At 57.0% G+C, this 15059-nt stretch overlaps 1 protein-coding gene across 4 annotated transcripts in view; it reads left to right on the top strand.

Moving 5' to 3' along the window:
- The window catches only part of AFAP1 (actin filament associated protein 1), a 118672-nt gene that overhangs the window by 77640 nt on the left and 25973 nt on the right, over positions 1–15059 (top strand). For all 4 annotated transcript variants that reach the window (XM_066279101.1, XM_066279103.1, XM_066279100.1 and 1 more), the window contains 3 exons: positions 6726–6821; positions 9908–9989; positions 11567–11716. In XM_066279101.1, the coding sequence (XP_066135198.1) occupies positions 6726–6821; positions 9908–9989; positions 11567–11716 (328 nt within the window). The remainder of the gene's footprint in view (positions 1–6725; positions 6822–9907; positions 9990–11566; positions 11717–15059) is intronic.

Genomic DNA, 15059 nt, shown 5'->3' with positions numbered 1-15059 from the left:
AAATGTGGCTTTGATCACAGGTGAGCGTCTTGTGATCGCGGCACACACGCTCGCCGTCAGGTGTGAGCGTGTGGGGACTGCGTGGCCAGCGCCGGGCTCGGGACGCACTTCTGCAGCAGTCCTGCCCAGCTGGTTTCTCTTCTTTCAGTCTGCGACTTTCATTACCAGCAGCTCTTGCCAAAATTAGCTGAGTGTGTGTGTGTGTGTGTGTGTGCGTGCGCGCGTGTGCGCGTGCAGATGCCAAAAACATGAACCATTTTGTTGGGGTCAGCCAGCATTCCCAGAAACTGAGTGGTCAGGTTTCCTTAAAAAATGTGCAGAGATTGTGTTTCTGGAGGCGAGGGCTCCAGTGAAAAGCAAACAAAAATACCACAGGACATATAACAATTTGTTTTTTTGAAGGATTTGTAATTCTGAATTTGGATTCAATTCTCTTAAGTACATATTGAACTTCTCACAGAACACTGCTCTTTAAAATGAAAGGAATGACCTAGAACCCTAATGTGTAGCTGTGCAGAGCATGGGGTGATGTCTTCACTGACTCTGCAGGGCAGTGTGACCATCAGGAGGGGTCAGGGTGGGAAGGCCGTGTCGCGAAGCGCCCCATGGGCTGGTGACAGAGCCAGGGCAGCGGGGACCAGCGTTTGCTCCTTGACCTCACGGTGTCCATCTCTGTACCTGGGGCCGGATTGGTTTTGTCTGGGCAAAGGCAAGCCTTCTCAGGATGCTGGCACTCATGGTCCTCGTAAGCCCTGAGCCCGGTGCTGTGGGAGACCCCGGGGACTGAGAGACCCACGCCGTGACCCCCACGGAAGCCAGCAGCCGAGCAGCTCTGGTGGAGGCCCCGGGGACTCGGAGACCCACGCCGTGACCCCCACGGAAGCCAGCAGCCGAGCAGCTCTGGTGGAGGCCCCGGGGACTCGGAGACCCACGCCGTGACCCCCATGGAAGCCAGCAGCCGAGCAGCTCGGGTGGAGGCCCCGGGGACTCGGAGACCCACGCCGTGACCCCCATGGAGGCCCCGGGGACTCAGAGACCCACACCGTGACTCCCACGGAAGCCAGCAGCCGTGCAGCTTGGGTGGAGGCCCCGGGGACTCAGAGACCCACGCCGTGACCCCCACGGAAGCCAGCGGCCGAGCAGCTCGGGTGGAGGCCCCGGGGACTCGGAGACCCACGCCGTGACCCCCATGGAAGCCAGCAGCCGAGCAGCTCGGGTGGAGGCCCCGGGGACTCGGAGACCCACGCCGTGACCCCCATGGAGGCCCCGGGGACTCAGAGACCCACACCGTGACTCCCACGGAAGCCAGCAGCCGTGCAGCTTGGGTGGAGGCCCTGGGGACTCAGAGACCCACGCCGTGATTCTCACGGAAGCCAGCGGCCGAGCAGCTCGGGTGGAGGCCCCGGGGACTCGGAGACCCACGCCATGACCCCCACGGAAGCCAGCGGCCAAGCAGCTCGGGTGGAGGCCCCGGGACTCGGAGACCCACGCCGTGACCCCCACGGAAGCCAGCGGCCGAGCAGCTCGGGTGGAGGCCCCGGGGACTCGGAGACCCACGCCGTGACCCCCATGGAAGCCAGTGGCCATGCTGGCTCAGCAGCCTCGCTGGGTGGCTCAGTGGTGACTCAGGTCCCCGAACCTTCTCTGGCAGACGGGACCTGGTAGGAAACAGGCGAGAGCCATGGGCGGCGTGACCAGGAGCGAGTGAGCAGCGTGTGCCGACGGCCGGTTCGCTCTGTTGGTGCTGCGGGCCCCTCCCTCGTAAACATTGTTTTTTGTCCCCGAGAATTTCAGAACTCAGTGCGGAGGACTGGGGGAGTGTGTCACGAGGATTACTTATCATACCTGAGGGCCATGTCTCCTGTTTTTCATTCATCCTTTTTTGCATAGAAAATTTCAAGGTTTTTTTTTTTTTTTTTTTTTTTTTTTTTAAGATTTTACTTACTGATTTGAGAGAATGGGGAGAGCAGGAAGCATCAACTCATGGAAGTTGCTTCCCCATGTGCCTTGACCAGGCAAGCCTGGGGTTTAGAACCAGCAACCTCAGCGTTCCAGGCGGATGCTTTACCCGCTGCGCCACCACAGGTCAGGCGGTCAAACTCTTATTCATGGCTGTCACGTGCCAGGCACTGGGAATACGACCCCAAGAAGGCGTAGCCCTCGTAGGAGCATGAGCGCAGCTTCCTCTCTGAAGCAGGCCTGTGCACGCGCTGTGCACGGGACCTGTGTCTGGCGGAGGGCTGCGTGGCTGTCACGGCACGTGCGGTGAGGGAGGGGCAGCCACACCACACCCCCCCGGAGGTCAGGGCGGCCTCTGCTCTCGTGAGACCTAGGCTGTCTCGCAGGGCGAGTGCTGGTCAGCGAAGAGGAAAAGCACGCGTCCTGCGAAGTCGCCGTCACACGCCCACACCCAGGTGGCCGGCAGGGATAACGGGACCAGTGCAGCCGGAGAGAAGGAAAAGGAAAGAAAGGAGACAGCTGTCTCCCGAGTGACAGCTTTGCCACAGAGAGGTCGCTGCGGCTGTGTGCAGGGTTCAGCCTTTTCATGCAACACAGACTCCTGAACTTGAGGGTTATTGGCATAACTGAACATTTTCCTTTATTTACTGCTGTGATCCCGGGAAAAGAGCTCACGCTCTGGGAGAAGGACTGGCTGGACATTCACAGGCACGGGTCATTTCATGTCACTGGGACCCCCAGATGCTTTTGTGCATTTTCTGGAGGCGGGGAGGTCAGACTCCAAGTCTGGGTTGCTCACTCAGCCTCACGCACGGAGGAGGTGGCAGACCACGGCCTTGAACCCCAGCTGCTGTCTGACTCAGGCCCCCAGGAGCTCCGATGTGTTATCTCCTCTGTCCCTAGAGAAAAGACAAAATGCCTTTAGAGCAAATAAAAATTTGCCTTCTGAACTAAAGATTTGATGAACACACTGGGTCGGCGAGGGAAGAAAAACCTGGTACAAAAAGTAGTGGAATCGGCGTAGAACAGAGAGGTTGGGTGAGCCAGCGGTCCCCGAGGAGACCGGGGACAGCACAGCTGTGGGGGGGCCACGTCCCAGCCACGGCGAGGGCAGGACATCGCAGCGTGCTCTCCGCGTGGCCTCGTTGTCTCTCTCTCTGTTGTGGTCTCAAATGTGGACATGGCTCCGGTTTCCACAGGACACCTGTGCGGCACAGTGGCTGGCGACACTGTCCTGGCCCCTGCGTCCGGGGCGCAGTCCCAACACCAGTGCAGCCCGGCGGACGTGGAGACGACGTGGAGATCCTATTACAGAATCCCTGCACGGATATGTGCACCTGGGCGTCTCTTTTCTGCCCGAAGTCACTTGGGTTGAACTCAAATTACAGCTTAGTTCCAGAACGAACAGAAGACATTTTGAGAGAGTTGCCTGAGAACACTTCTGTTAGAAGGATGAGAGTTTCACTGACCCAGGAATCTTGTCTTTTTTTTTTTTTTTTTTTTCATTTTTCTGAAGCTGGAAACAAGGAGAGACGGTCAGACAGACTCCCGCATGCGCAGGACCGGGATCCACCCGGCACGCCCACCAGGGGCGACGCTCTGCCCACCAGGGGGCGATGCTCTGCCCCTCTGGGGCGTCACCATGTTGCGACCAGAGCCACTCCAGTGCCTGGGGCAGAGGCCAAGGAGCCATCCCCAGCACCCAGGCCACCTTTGCTCCAATGGAGCCTTGGCTGCGGGAGGGGAAGAGAGAGACAGAGAGGGAAGTGCGGCAAAGGGGTGGAGAAGCAAATGGGCGCTTCTCCTGTGTGCCCTGGCCGGGAATCGAACCCGGGTCCTCCGCACGCTAGGCCGACGCTCCACCGCTGAGCCAACCGGCCAGGGCTTTTTTTTTTCTTTTTAATAGGTGAAAAGAGGGAAGATAGTGAGGCAGACTTCCACATGCATCCCAACTGGGATCCACCCAGCAACCCCATGTGGGGCCAATGCTTGAGTAAAAAGCTATTTGTAGTGTCTGAGGCTGATGCTCTCCAACAAAGCCATCCTCAGCGCCTGGGGCCAGGCTCGAACCAATCAAGCCTCTGGCTGTGGGAGGGGAAGAGGGAGAAAAGGTGGAGAGGAAGGAAGAGAAAAGGAGATGGTTGCTTCTCCTGTGTGCCCTGACTGGGAATGGAACCTGGGACGTCCATATGCTGGGCTGACTCTCTATCCACCGAGCCAACCAGCCGGGGCCTTGTCTGTCTGATTTATGGCAGCTGTCCAGTGCATTGTGGATGCTCAGTAATGACGAAGGGGACAGTGGGTGACTGTACGGTGGCTGTGAGCACCAGTCTGCTGCCGACATCACGTCTGTACGTCTAGGTCGGAGCTCCCGTAGGGACTGCCAGGCTATGAGAGCAACCCCCAAGTTTTGAACGTACACGTGCCAGATGCTAGCTTGGGCTTTTTGCATACAGGGTCTCACTTTTTCTTAATTAACCCAGAGTTAAACAGCAAGATGAGCCATCCTGACCTTCCTCCCTTCGCTAGGGAGGAAGCTGAGGCTCAGAGGTTCCGGCTTTCAGCTGGTGACTCATGTTCTTGCCTCCCGAGTCCTGGAGGGAACAGCGGGTCCGACGGGCGTGCCCTGGCGCCCACCACTGAGTGCCCCAGCCCCACATGCCCCCCGGCCTTCTCCAGGTGCCGTTCCACCTCCCTCTGCCTCCCGCTCATCTCCCTGGGCGTCCCTCCAGTCCCCTCCGTGAGCCTCCCTTGCAGAGAGACTTCTGGGGGCTCCCTGTGCCGGGCTGTCTCTGCCAGCACCCCCCTCACCCCCCATCCTGCTCCCAGGAGTCCCAGCGCATACTCCCCCAGCCTCTCTCCTTTGGCTCCTCCGCACCAGCTGACCGGCTCTGCGTCCTGTGGATGCCTGGTCAGCGTGGTCTCACCCTCCCATCCACCCTCCCTCCCACTCTCAGCTCTGACTGGGGATTTGCCTTCGCCTCCAAACACACCCGCCTGCCTGCTCTGACTTCTCTGTCTGGTCAGCGGTGTCACCGGCTGCTCAGGATGAAGCGCGGGCACTGTCTGGGACCTGGCCCTTTGCTCCGTCCATTCCATCAGCGGGACGTGTGGGTTCTGGCTCCAGAACACACCCGAGCCCCTCCCTTCTCTCCATCGCCACGGTGATCCATCGCTCTGGGTGGTCCACCCCCTTCTTCCATCGGGAGCGCCCTCCTGCAGGGACCTCTCCCTCCTGTCCCTGTGTGCCTTTCGGGCACCAGGGTCATCCCTCCTTCCTTCCCACACAGTCAGACTGTGCTCGACCGCCTTAGAATGACCGAACGTTCTCGGCAGTCTGGCACGGTTTTTAGGCAGAGTTTTTAGAAGGTAGGGCTGTTGTGCCTGCACTTGTCAGACTGGGAAACAGGCACAGAGCAGTTAGTTCATTTGCACCGGGTGGCAACCAGGCTGCACCCAGGCAGGAGGCACCGGAGCCCACGCTTGCCCTCTGGGCTGTGCTGCTCCCCAGAAAGTGACTTCATCCCCCTCCCTGGAGGTGCCCCAGCTTTCTCCGCACAGCACACGGCAGGGTGCGCACACAGAGCTCCCGGCTCCCGCTGGCCTCTGCCCCCCCTCCTGCCACGGCCCTCTGGGTTCCCCCTAAACACTGCACACTCTCGGGCCTTTGCACCTGCTCTGCCCGCAGCCAAGGGCCCTTTCTGGTTCTTCCCGGGCCGGGCCCTCCGGCAATTCGGCTCGCAGCCCGGCGTCGCCCTGGGAGGCCCCTCCTGGTCTCTGGCTCCGCGCCGGCCCCACCGCTTCCTTCCTGGCAGCTCTTGCTGCTGATGGACGTTCCCTGCCCTTCTCCCGGGCTCCCCGTTTCCGACCACACCTCAGTCTTCCTGGAACCGAAGCCCCACGAGAGCGGGACCCTCAGGCACGTGTCCCCTTGTGTCCCAGAGCCTGTGTCACACCAGGAGGGAGAGACACTGGGTGACCGGGTCGCCGAGTGCACGTGTCCCCTTGTGTCCCAGAGCCTGTGTCACACCAGGAGGGAGAGACATTGGTGACGGGGTCACCGAGTGCACGTGTCCCCTTGTGTCCCAGAGCCTGTGTCACACCAGGAGGGAGAGACACTGGGTGACGGGGTCGCCAAGTGCACGTGTCCCCTTGTGTCCCAAGCCTGTCACACCAGGAGGGAGAGACATTGGGTGACGGGGTCGCCAAGTACACGTGTCCCCTTGTGTCCCAGAGCCTGTGTCACACCAGGAGGGAGAGACACTGGGTGACGGGGTCACCGAGTGCACGTGTCCCCTTGTGTCCCAGAGCCTGTGTCACACCAGGAGGGAGAGACACTGGGTGACGGGGTCGCCAAGTGCACGTGTCCCCTTGTGTCCCAAGCCTGTCACACCAGGAGGGAGAGACATTGGGTGACGGGGTCGCCAAGTACACGTGTCCCCTTGTGTCCCAGAGCCTGTGTCACACCAGGAGGGAGAGACACTGGGTGACGGGGTCACCAAGTGCACGTGTCCCCTTGTGTCCCGAGCCTGTGTCACACCAGTGGGAGAGACATTGGGTGACCGGGTCGCCGAGTGCACGTGTCCCCTTGTGTCCCAGAGCCTGTGTGTCACACCAGGAGGGAGAGACACTGGGTGACCGGGTCGCCGAGTGCCTGCCTGGTGCCTGGAAGGTAGAGCCCGCCGGTTCTGCACACCAGGTGCCTCTGCATCTCCAGCTGCGACTCTGCCGTCGGGCACACTCACACGTGTTGACACTCGTTACAGGTGGTCAAGGAAGTCTACAGCGGCTGCAGCGGGCCCGTGGACCCCGAGGGTGCCCCCCAGTCGAGCTCTCCGGTGCACAAGGCAGAACTAGAGAAGGTAAGGGTCGTGCTCTTTCCGGGAATAGCGGCCTCACAGAGGACTGGGGCCTCCTTCAGCGTTTTCATGGCATTTTCTGACAATTTCAGCACTTGTAGTTGAGGAAGGCAGAAAGTGCAGTTCTGCCTCTGGTGCACATCAGGTGCCCGCCCCGTACAGAGCTGGAGTTCGCCCCTTTACAGACTGCGCGGAGACGGCACGGTCGGTCTCACGACTCCCGCCGTAGGTGACGGGGTGGACTAAAGGTGTCAAGGGCCAGTCCAGCGTCGCCTGGCTACTCCCTGGCAGGGTGGAGTCTGGATTCGGGTCTGTATACTCCGGGTACAGCCGGCGCTGCGCCAGAGGCTTGTGCCCGACGCACCAGCAGCGTTCCCTGTCCCACTCGGCCCTGGGCGCTTTTCCTCCTAGAACGTGAGGCCCAGCCGTGGGCGCCGGGGCCAGCCCTTCAGATCAGAACCATAGGCACCCAGCCCTGTCAGGCCCACGGCCAGCTAGCTCTCTGATCTTCCGTCCCTGCATGGCTCGCGTTTCCCGGGGGAGCCCTGGCTTCCTGCCATGCAGAGCTCTGCAGGTGGCTGTGTTCTGGGAACTTCCTGGGCCCTGCCTGTTTGGCCCCTGCCAGTGCACAGACCCCTCTGTCCATCCTTGCTTTAGTCAAGGTTCTCCAGAGAAACAACAGGGTGTGAGTCTGTGTGCATATGTGCATATGCATTTATGTATACGTGTGTGTTTATGTATACGTGTGTGTTTTCATTTATGTATACATGTGTGTATTTATGTACACATGCATGTGCATTTGTATATACGTGTGTGTATGCATTTATGTATGTGTGTATATGCATTTATATATGCATGTGTGTGCATTTATGTATGTGTGTGCATTTATGTATGTGTACATTTATGTATATAGATGTATGCATTTATGTGTACATATGTGTGTTTATGTATATGTGTGTGCATTTATGTATATAGGTGTGTGCATTTATGTCTACATGTGTGTGTGCATTTATGTATGTGTGTGCATTTATGTATACAGGTGTGTGCACTTATGTATATGTGTGTGTGTTTATATATGACTCCTATGAGGAATGTTTTATTTATAAGATGTATCACAAGGGAAAGGCTCACGTGACTGTGGAGGACAGCAAGCCCACAATCCGCAGTGCAGGCCAGCGGACGACGTCTGATGGCCGCCTAGGGAGTGCTCCCTTGCTTGGACAGGCCGGCCTTTTTGTTAGTTCTGGCCTTGAGCTGACCTGGTGAGACCCACCACAGCGGGGCGCACATCTGCTTAACTCAGAGTTCACTGACTTCAATGTTAGTCTCATCCAAAAACACCCTCCAGGTGACACATGACGTTAACCTCAGAGCCCTCACCCTGAAGCGGCAGGCAGGCCTGATCACAGGGCCAGGCCCTGCTTGCTATAGACAGTTCTGACAGTGCAGAGAAACACCCAGAGGAGGAGGAAGTCCCCACGAGCCCACCACAGGGAGGGTGTGCGTCTCTCGGTATTGTGTATTTTTAACCGGTTTTTTCTCTTCACACGGGTTTTTTTATAGTTTGGATAATCTGATATATAAAAATTTTATGCTGCCTACCTTCCCCAACTTACCTTTATTATTACTAATTTTCCAGGTTTTTAAAAACTCATAACAAATTACAGGTGTTTGTGCATTTTTAGCAACTAATATGAAATGCATATGGCTCTATTATCATATTACCCCCCCCACACACACACACAAATAAGGCCCTTTGGGGTCATTTAAAATGACCTGGCATCTTTCTGTAAGCCTCTGCTGCTTCTCTGCTCCCTGAGAGCAGACTCGGGAAGCAGGCTGACCAGACGGAAGGAAGGAGCTATTCCTGGGCCCACGGCTCAGGCTGCCGAGCCAGCTGCTGCCCGCTGGGCGGGTCCGGGGGCGCCTGCCGTCAGCAGGGCATCGGTTTCCCCACTGCCCACTCCCAGGACCGGGCGTGTCCTCCTCCCGTCTCAGTTTCTGAGGCTGTGCGGTGCCCAGCCACACCTGCTGACCTGGTTCCCAGGGCCCTTCCCGGCCTGAGAACCGGGGCAGCGCCTGCTGTCAGTCACTCTGCCACTGGAACTTGGCACATGCCAGGTTCCCACGGGGTGCCCGTCTGGGATCGCCAACACTTGTCTGCCGGCCTCGGCCAGCGTGGCTGGCTGCCCACCGAGCTGCGCGTGCCCCAGTGTGGCTCTCGGGGCTTGGGCACCGGGGCACCATGCAGAGGGTCAGGGTGGGGGTGTGGTTTAGGGCCTGTTTTCTCCACCATGACTCCACAGGTTTCCCGGTTGGCATGGAAGGGTTCCAGCTCGAAACAATGTCTCTTCTCCCTTTTTTTTTTTAATTATTTTTATTGAAGGTATTGGGGTGACATTGGTTAATGAAATGAAAAAAGTTTCAGTGTACAATTCTGTAATATATACGTCGTCTGTGTATGGTACTGTGTCTTCACGACCCCAGGTCAAGTCTTTCACTTTTTATCTTCCCTTGACCCTGTTCCGCCTTCCTCCAACGATGTCTCTTTATCAGATACCAACCTGGAGTCCTAGTTACACTCTTGAAGTCCAGGCATGGGCACTAAGACGATGCGGGTATCCAGTGCCCGTGGGTGGTTTAGGAGCTTGGCTCCGAGCACGTTCGGAGTGTATTTGTTACAAGTGGATCCTTACTGCTTGCCCAGTTATTCGGGGGAGGAAGTAGATGGACACGTGGCATGCATCTGTCGCAGCATAACAGGGTTTGGCGAAGGGAAACGTTCGTAACCCGGATATTTTCTTCAAAACTATTTGTGAGAAAGAGGGAATCGAAGGAAGCAGTCATGGCACTAGGGCACGTGTCTGCGCAGCCTCAGTGGTGTTTTCTTTGTTCTCGTGGCGTTTTTCAAGCTTTTATAGCAGGCCACCCCACTGGTCCATGTCACCGTTGACTGTCACTGTCCCTGGAGTGTTGTGACTGGGGCCTACGTTTTCTTTTAGCTTGGAGATGACTTTTGGTTGAACCATGATATATCCCTTGGCCAGCGTGACGGTTGCAGGGTAACTGAATCCTTTTTGTCCCCACAGAAGCTGTCCTCGGAGAGACCGAGCTCGGACGGGGAGGGCGTCACGGAGAACGGCCCCACTGTGTGTAACGGGAAGGAACAAGGTGAGTGTGCCGGGAGCTCCGGCCATGGGGGAGCGTCCTGTGACTCGGCTGTGGACATCACCGTCCTGCACGGGACCAGGTATCCTCTGTGGTGTAATGTCTATTTGCGTCTTTTACCTATATATTTATCGAGTAGTGTGTTCTTAGTATTGACTTCTGGGAGTTCTTGATATCTTCTGAGTCCTTTAGGAGACGTGCTTTGCAGACGATACCCTTCCCAGTGTGTGTGGGCTGGGCAGACAGGAGGGTGGGGTCTGCGGCCTGGGGGCAGGAAGTCTTCCCCCTGGGAAGCCTCACAGCCTCTGGGCTTGACCCTGTGACCTTGGCTTCCCAGGGAGCATCTGCTCACCCTGCTCACCTGCGCTCTGTCGCTAGAGTGGAACAGGCGTCTCCCGTCTCCAATATGAAGTCACCTTAAACCCAATAGCAAACCAGGCCATTAAGAGTCTCGGAACCCACATCATCTGGGCTGTCGGGATGTTACAAGGTTCACGCTGAGGGTCACGGGCTCTGCTGTAGCCCACTGATTTTCTGCCCAGTCATGTCGGAGTATAATTTTAGTCCGCTTCATCGGAAGTTGCTCAGCGGAAGGTATTATCTGTGGTCCACGGGGTACGTTATATATAATCAAAGCCAGGGAAGCTGTCTTTGAGGTTTGCCCTGGAGGAGAAGAACCTACAATCTCAGGGCTCCGCCCAGATGCCGGGGTGCAGCCGGCGCTGCCCTGGTGGGCCTTGTGTCCACCGTTTCTCCCCAGAGTCCCTGTAGAGCTGGGTCTGCACATTGTTGTGTTTCTTGGTGTGCATGAAATGAATGCCTGTCTAAAACTCTCCTGGGGGTTTGTTTTTTATCAAGAGCAGCCTTTTATCCTTTGGAAAGGTGACCTTGGTTCAGACATTGTTTTGCCTGGCCTGGTGCTTGTATAAAGCAGACACTCAGTAAATACATAGCTCCTGCAGGAAGTGACTAGTTAAACGCATCTTGACCCCCCTCCCTTACCTTTCATTCTTGCGGCTCACCCTTGGCAACTGGCAGCTGAGAGATTTCCAGAATGGTCCCTTTATCCCAGCCCTGTCGTGACTCAGACAGATTGCTGGCTGCCGGGAGGACATCCTGTGCTCAGGCAGCAGCTCCTCCACGTTAGGCTCTCGGCTGGACGTGGAAACTGTCCAGACCCCGTGTGGCCAGAGCCACAGGAAATGACTCTCAAACTCCCCTCTCTGCTTTCAAGGTGAATTCTGCACGTCTGTGTATGATCACTGCGTGCAGCACGACTTTGGGTGAATTAGCATCCGACCGTTGCCGCGCTGGTGTGAGCCGAGTCCCCACAGGGGCTTCCGTTGTCCCCAGCGAGCGCTGCACACCTGAGGCTTAGTTGTGTGTCACGGCCCCTGTTCGTAGACTTACTGCATAGTATTCCTTTGGCGTCAACCACGTCTCCAGTGGCTGGCGCAGAACGGGCGCTCGATAAGTAAAATTGGGGGGAAAGGAAATGGGCTCTCCTTACGCTTTAATGTTTTTCCAATGTACGGTCTATGACGAAACGTGCTTTTTTTTGTTGTCATTCTTCTTGACAGTTAAGAGGAAAAAAAGTTCCAAATCAGAGGGCAAGGGAACCGTATCTAAAGTCACCGGGAAAAAAATCACCAAGATCATGGGTTTGGGAAAGAAGAAGCCGTCCACCGACGAGCAGACGTCCTCCGCGGAGGAAGACGTGCCCACGTGCGGTAAGGCCGCGCCGACCCCAGCGAGCATGCGCGTCCCTCCCTGGGGGGCCGCCCCCGCCCTGTTCCGCGGCGTCGCGCCCCGTTCACTTGGGCTTTTGGGAAGCAGGCTCGCAAGCATTGGAGCTGAAGACCTGTTTTTACGTTTTTACCGCTTATTAATAATAGACGTTTCAGGGTTTGAGATAATCCTCAGGTTCTTTCAAGATGGAAAGCAACGTCTCTCTTTGATCCCAGGAGGGTTTCCTGAACCCTTTAAGCGTTTTTAAACTGGAATGTGTGCAAGGGCTACCGGCCGCGAGGGACGGGGTGTCAATGTGGCCAGGCACTTAAGGAATAGAGATCAACTCCTTCCCTCGGCCGAAGTAATACAACCAGACTTCCTTAGGACGCTCCATGTCCCAAATTGAAGTCCCAACCCAGTCTGACCGACAGACCGCCTCCCGTAGCAGTGTCTCCTCTGCACGTGTTTTCTGAGCGGCCACCGCTGGTCAGGATGTGGCGTGTGCGGCTGTGACCGGGACGGACCGCTCTGACCGGCCAGTGCCTCCAGCCCGGGAGCAGTGATGGCGGAGCTGAACGCGCGGTCACTGCCTCTGCACGGCCGTGTTCCTCCCTGGGGCCTGTGGCGTGGGGTCTGGCCCCAGCAGGGCAGCTCCGTGCCCTGGCGCGCGGGCAAGGCGCCTGGGACGTGCATGCGGGCGTTCTCCGGTGCTTCCCAGCCCCGATGATGGACGCTGTATCAGCTCAGCTGTGGTCAGGAAGCCGCGCACACCTCCTCTGAGCCCCATCCCAGTGCTGTCTTGTCTGTGCTGTGGTGTGGCCAGTGCCCAAGCCTCTGTGTCATCCACACTCACAGAACACTGACGATGGGTGCGGTTGGCAGTCACTTCACACAAGTCAGGAGAGTGGGCTTTTGGCATGATTCGTTGCTCAGGGATATGCCCAACTTGGCCATTGCATAGTCCAGTAGCCTCCACTCAGATGTTCCTATGTTACAGTTTTGTTTTTGTTATTTTTTGTATTTTTCTGAAGTTGGAAACGGGGATGCAGTCAGACAGACTCCCGCATGCGTCTGATCAGGATCCACCCGGCATGCCCACCAGGGGGCGATGCTCTGTTGCGAACAGAGCCATTCTAGTGCCTGAGGCAGAGGCCATGGAGCCATCCTCAGTGCCTGGGCCAACTCTGCTCCAATGGAGCCTTGGCTGCAGGAGGGGAAGAGAGAGACAGAGAGGAAGGAGAGGGGGAGGGGTGGAGAAGCAGATGGGCGCTTCTGTGTACCGTGACTGGGAATCGAACCCAGGACCTCCATATGCTGGGCCAATGCTTGATCTTGGGTTTTTAAGTAGAGCTTTCCTTTTTTTTTATTTTTTATAAATACACTTTTTTTTGTTTGTTTGTTTTTTATTCATTTTAGAGAGGAGAGGGAGAGACAGAGAGACAGAGAGAGGAGAGACAGAGAGAGAGAAGGGGGGAGGAGCTGGAAGCATCAACTCCCATATGTGCCTTGACCAGGCAAGCCCAGGGTTTCGAACCAGCGACCTCAGCATTTCCAGGTCGATGCTTTATCCACTGCGCCACCACAGGTCAGGCAAGCTTTCCTTTTTTAAAAGAACAAACGTATCAGAAGTGTGTTGTTTACAAACAGTGTCTGACAGAAGAAAATCACACTGTGTACAAGATAGTGGCTCTTTATCTGCCGTCTTGAATGCTCAGGAGAACTTCCCGTGGGCTTTGCTGGCGGCCTGGAACCCGATTGGCACCTGACAGGGAAGGAGCTTCCTTCCTGAGGCTGTGCCTTGTCCAGCCTCGCCCCTGCTCCCTGTGGTCCCCCCACCCGCATGTGCACAGCACGAGGAACTTTGGGTCCCAGGCACCGCCCGCCAGGCCTGTCCCTCGACTGTCTCTTGTCAGACAGCAACGCACGTCCCACGCAGAAGCCTCAGCTCCAGAAAACACACGTGCCCTTTGGTTGAGGGCATGTAGGGCCGATGTCACGTGTAGCCAGAAGGAAACCTAAACTCTCCGAGTGTTCACTTAGTAAACTCATTGAGCAGATACTTACACGGGGTATCTAAGCTCCGTGCTGGGCCCCACCACGTGCCTGTGTGTTCCGGCGTTTTGTTTTGTTACGGCTTTCTGCCTTCATCGCACGTATCCATCGCTGATGAAGTGTTTGAGACTCAGAACATGAAAGAAGCAAAAAGCATCCTCCACACCCCTCTTGGAAAAGCCTTTCCAAAGCTGGGGATCAAAAAGCACGTATGTGTTCTGTGTGTGTGTTCTGTGTGTGCGTTCTGTGTGTGTGCCCCGTGTGTGTCCTGTGTGTGCCCTGTGTGTGCGTCCCGTGTGTGTGTCCCGTGTGTGCGCCCCGTGTATGTGCCCTGTGTGCGCCCTGTGTATGTGTCCTGTGTGTGCGCCCTGTGTGTGCGCCCTGTGTATGTGTCCTGTGTGTGTCCTGTGTGTGTGCCCTGTGTGCACCCTGTGTATGTGTCCTGTGTGTGCCCTGTGTGTGCCCCGTGTGTGCGCCCCGTGTGTGTGCCCTGTGTGTGTGCCCTGTGTGTGCGCGGTGTGCCCACGTGCGCATTGCGAGCGTGACACGAGGGGTCCTTCCTTTCCTGCCTTTCTGACCTGCACTTTTTATGCTATTTAACTCACTTCCTAAATCTTGAAGGAAAGGGGGCAGAAATTGACTCACGTTGGAGTGGTCAGAAGCCACAGCCACCCAGGTGGAAGCCTCCATCCAGCGGTGGCCACGGAGGATGAGGTCACCGAGGACATCTCGGCCTCTGATAGGGACCTCATGTCAAGGCTGTTCCCTCATCTACTGGAATACCTCCAGTGCCGGGGAGCCTGCCCCCCAAGGCCTCCTCCTTCTTGGGAGCTTTCCTTGTGAGATGGTTTTCTCATGTGAACCAAAGTCTGCCTTCCTCCGGCTATTGCTCTGCTTGTGTTCTTTGCTGCTGCACAGACGAGTCTAAACCCTTCTCTGGGTGTCTCTTCAGCTGTTTGAAGATGGCCATCATGTCCTCACTTCCAGACACCAAAGGCCTAGTGACCGCTGACATTCTCTGGGTGCACTCCGGTCCCCACAGAAGCGGTAACCATCTGGGGACCGGTTCTTAGCACATGCTGCACACCACGTTCAACAAGGGTCTTCTGGGAAGGGCCTCTGCCGTCTCGCGAAGGCCCAGAGCTTGTTTGGAATCAGCCACGTGGCTGTTCCGGCACCTAAGCAGTGCACGTCACCGTCCCGGCTTCTGTAAGGAGATGCAGCGTGGGTGCGTGGCCGCCGTCTCCCGGGAGCTGAGCACGGTGCGCCGCCGTCTCCCGGGAGCTGAGC

Source organism: Saccopteryx bilineata, chromosome 5, assembly GCF_036850765.1.
Source record: "Saccopteryx bilineata isolate mSacBil1 chromosome 5, mSacBil1_pri_phased_curated, whole genome shotgun sequence".
In the NCBI taxonomy this organism is placed as follows: domain Eukaryota; kingdom Metazoa; phylum Chordata; class Mammalia; order Chiroptera; family Emballonuridae; genus Saccopteryx; species Saccopteryx bilineata.
The sequence above is the reverse complement of the archived record's forward strand: the minus strand, read 5'-3'. Positions and strand labels throughout refer to the sequence as shown.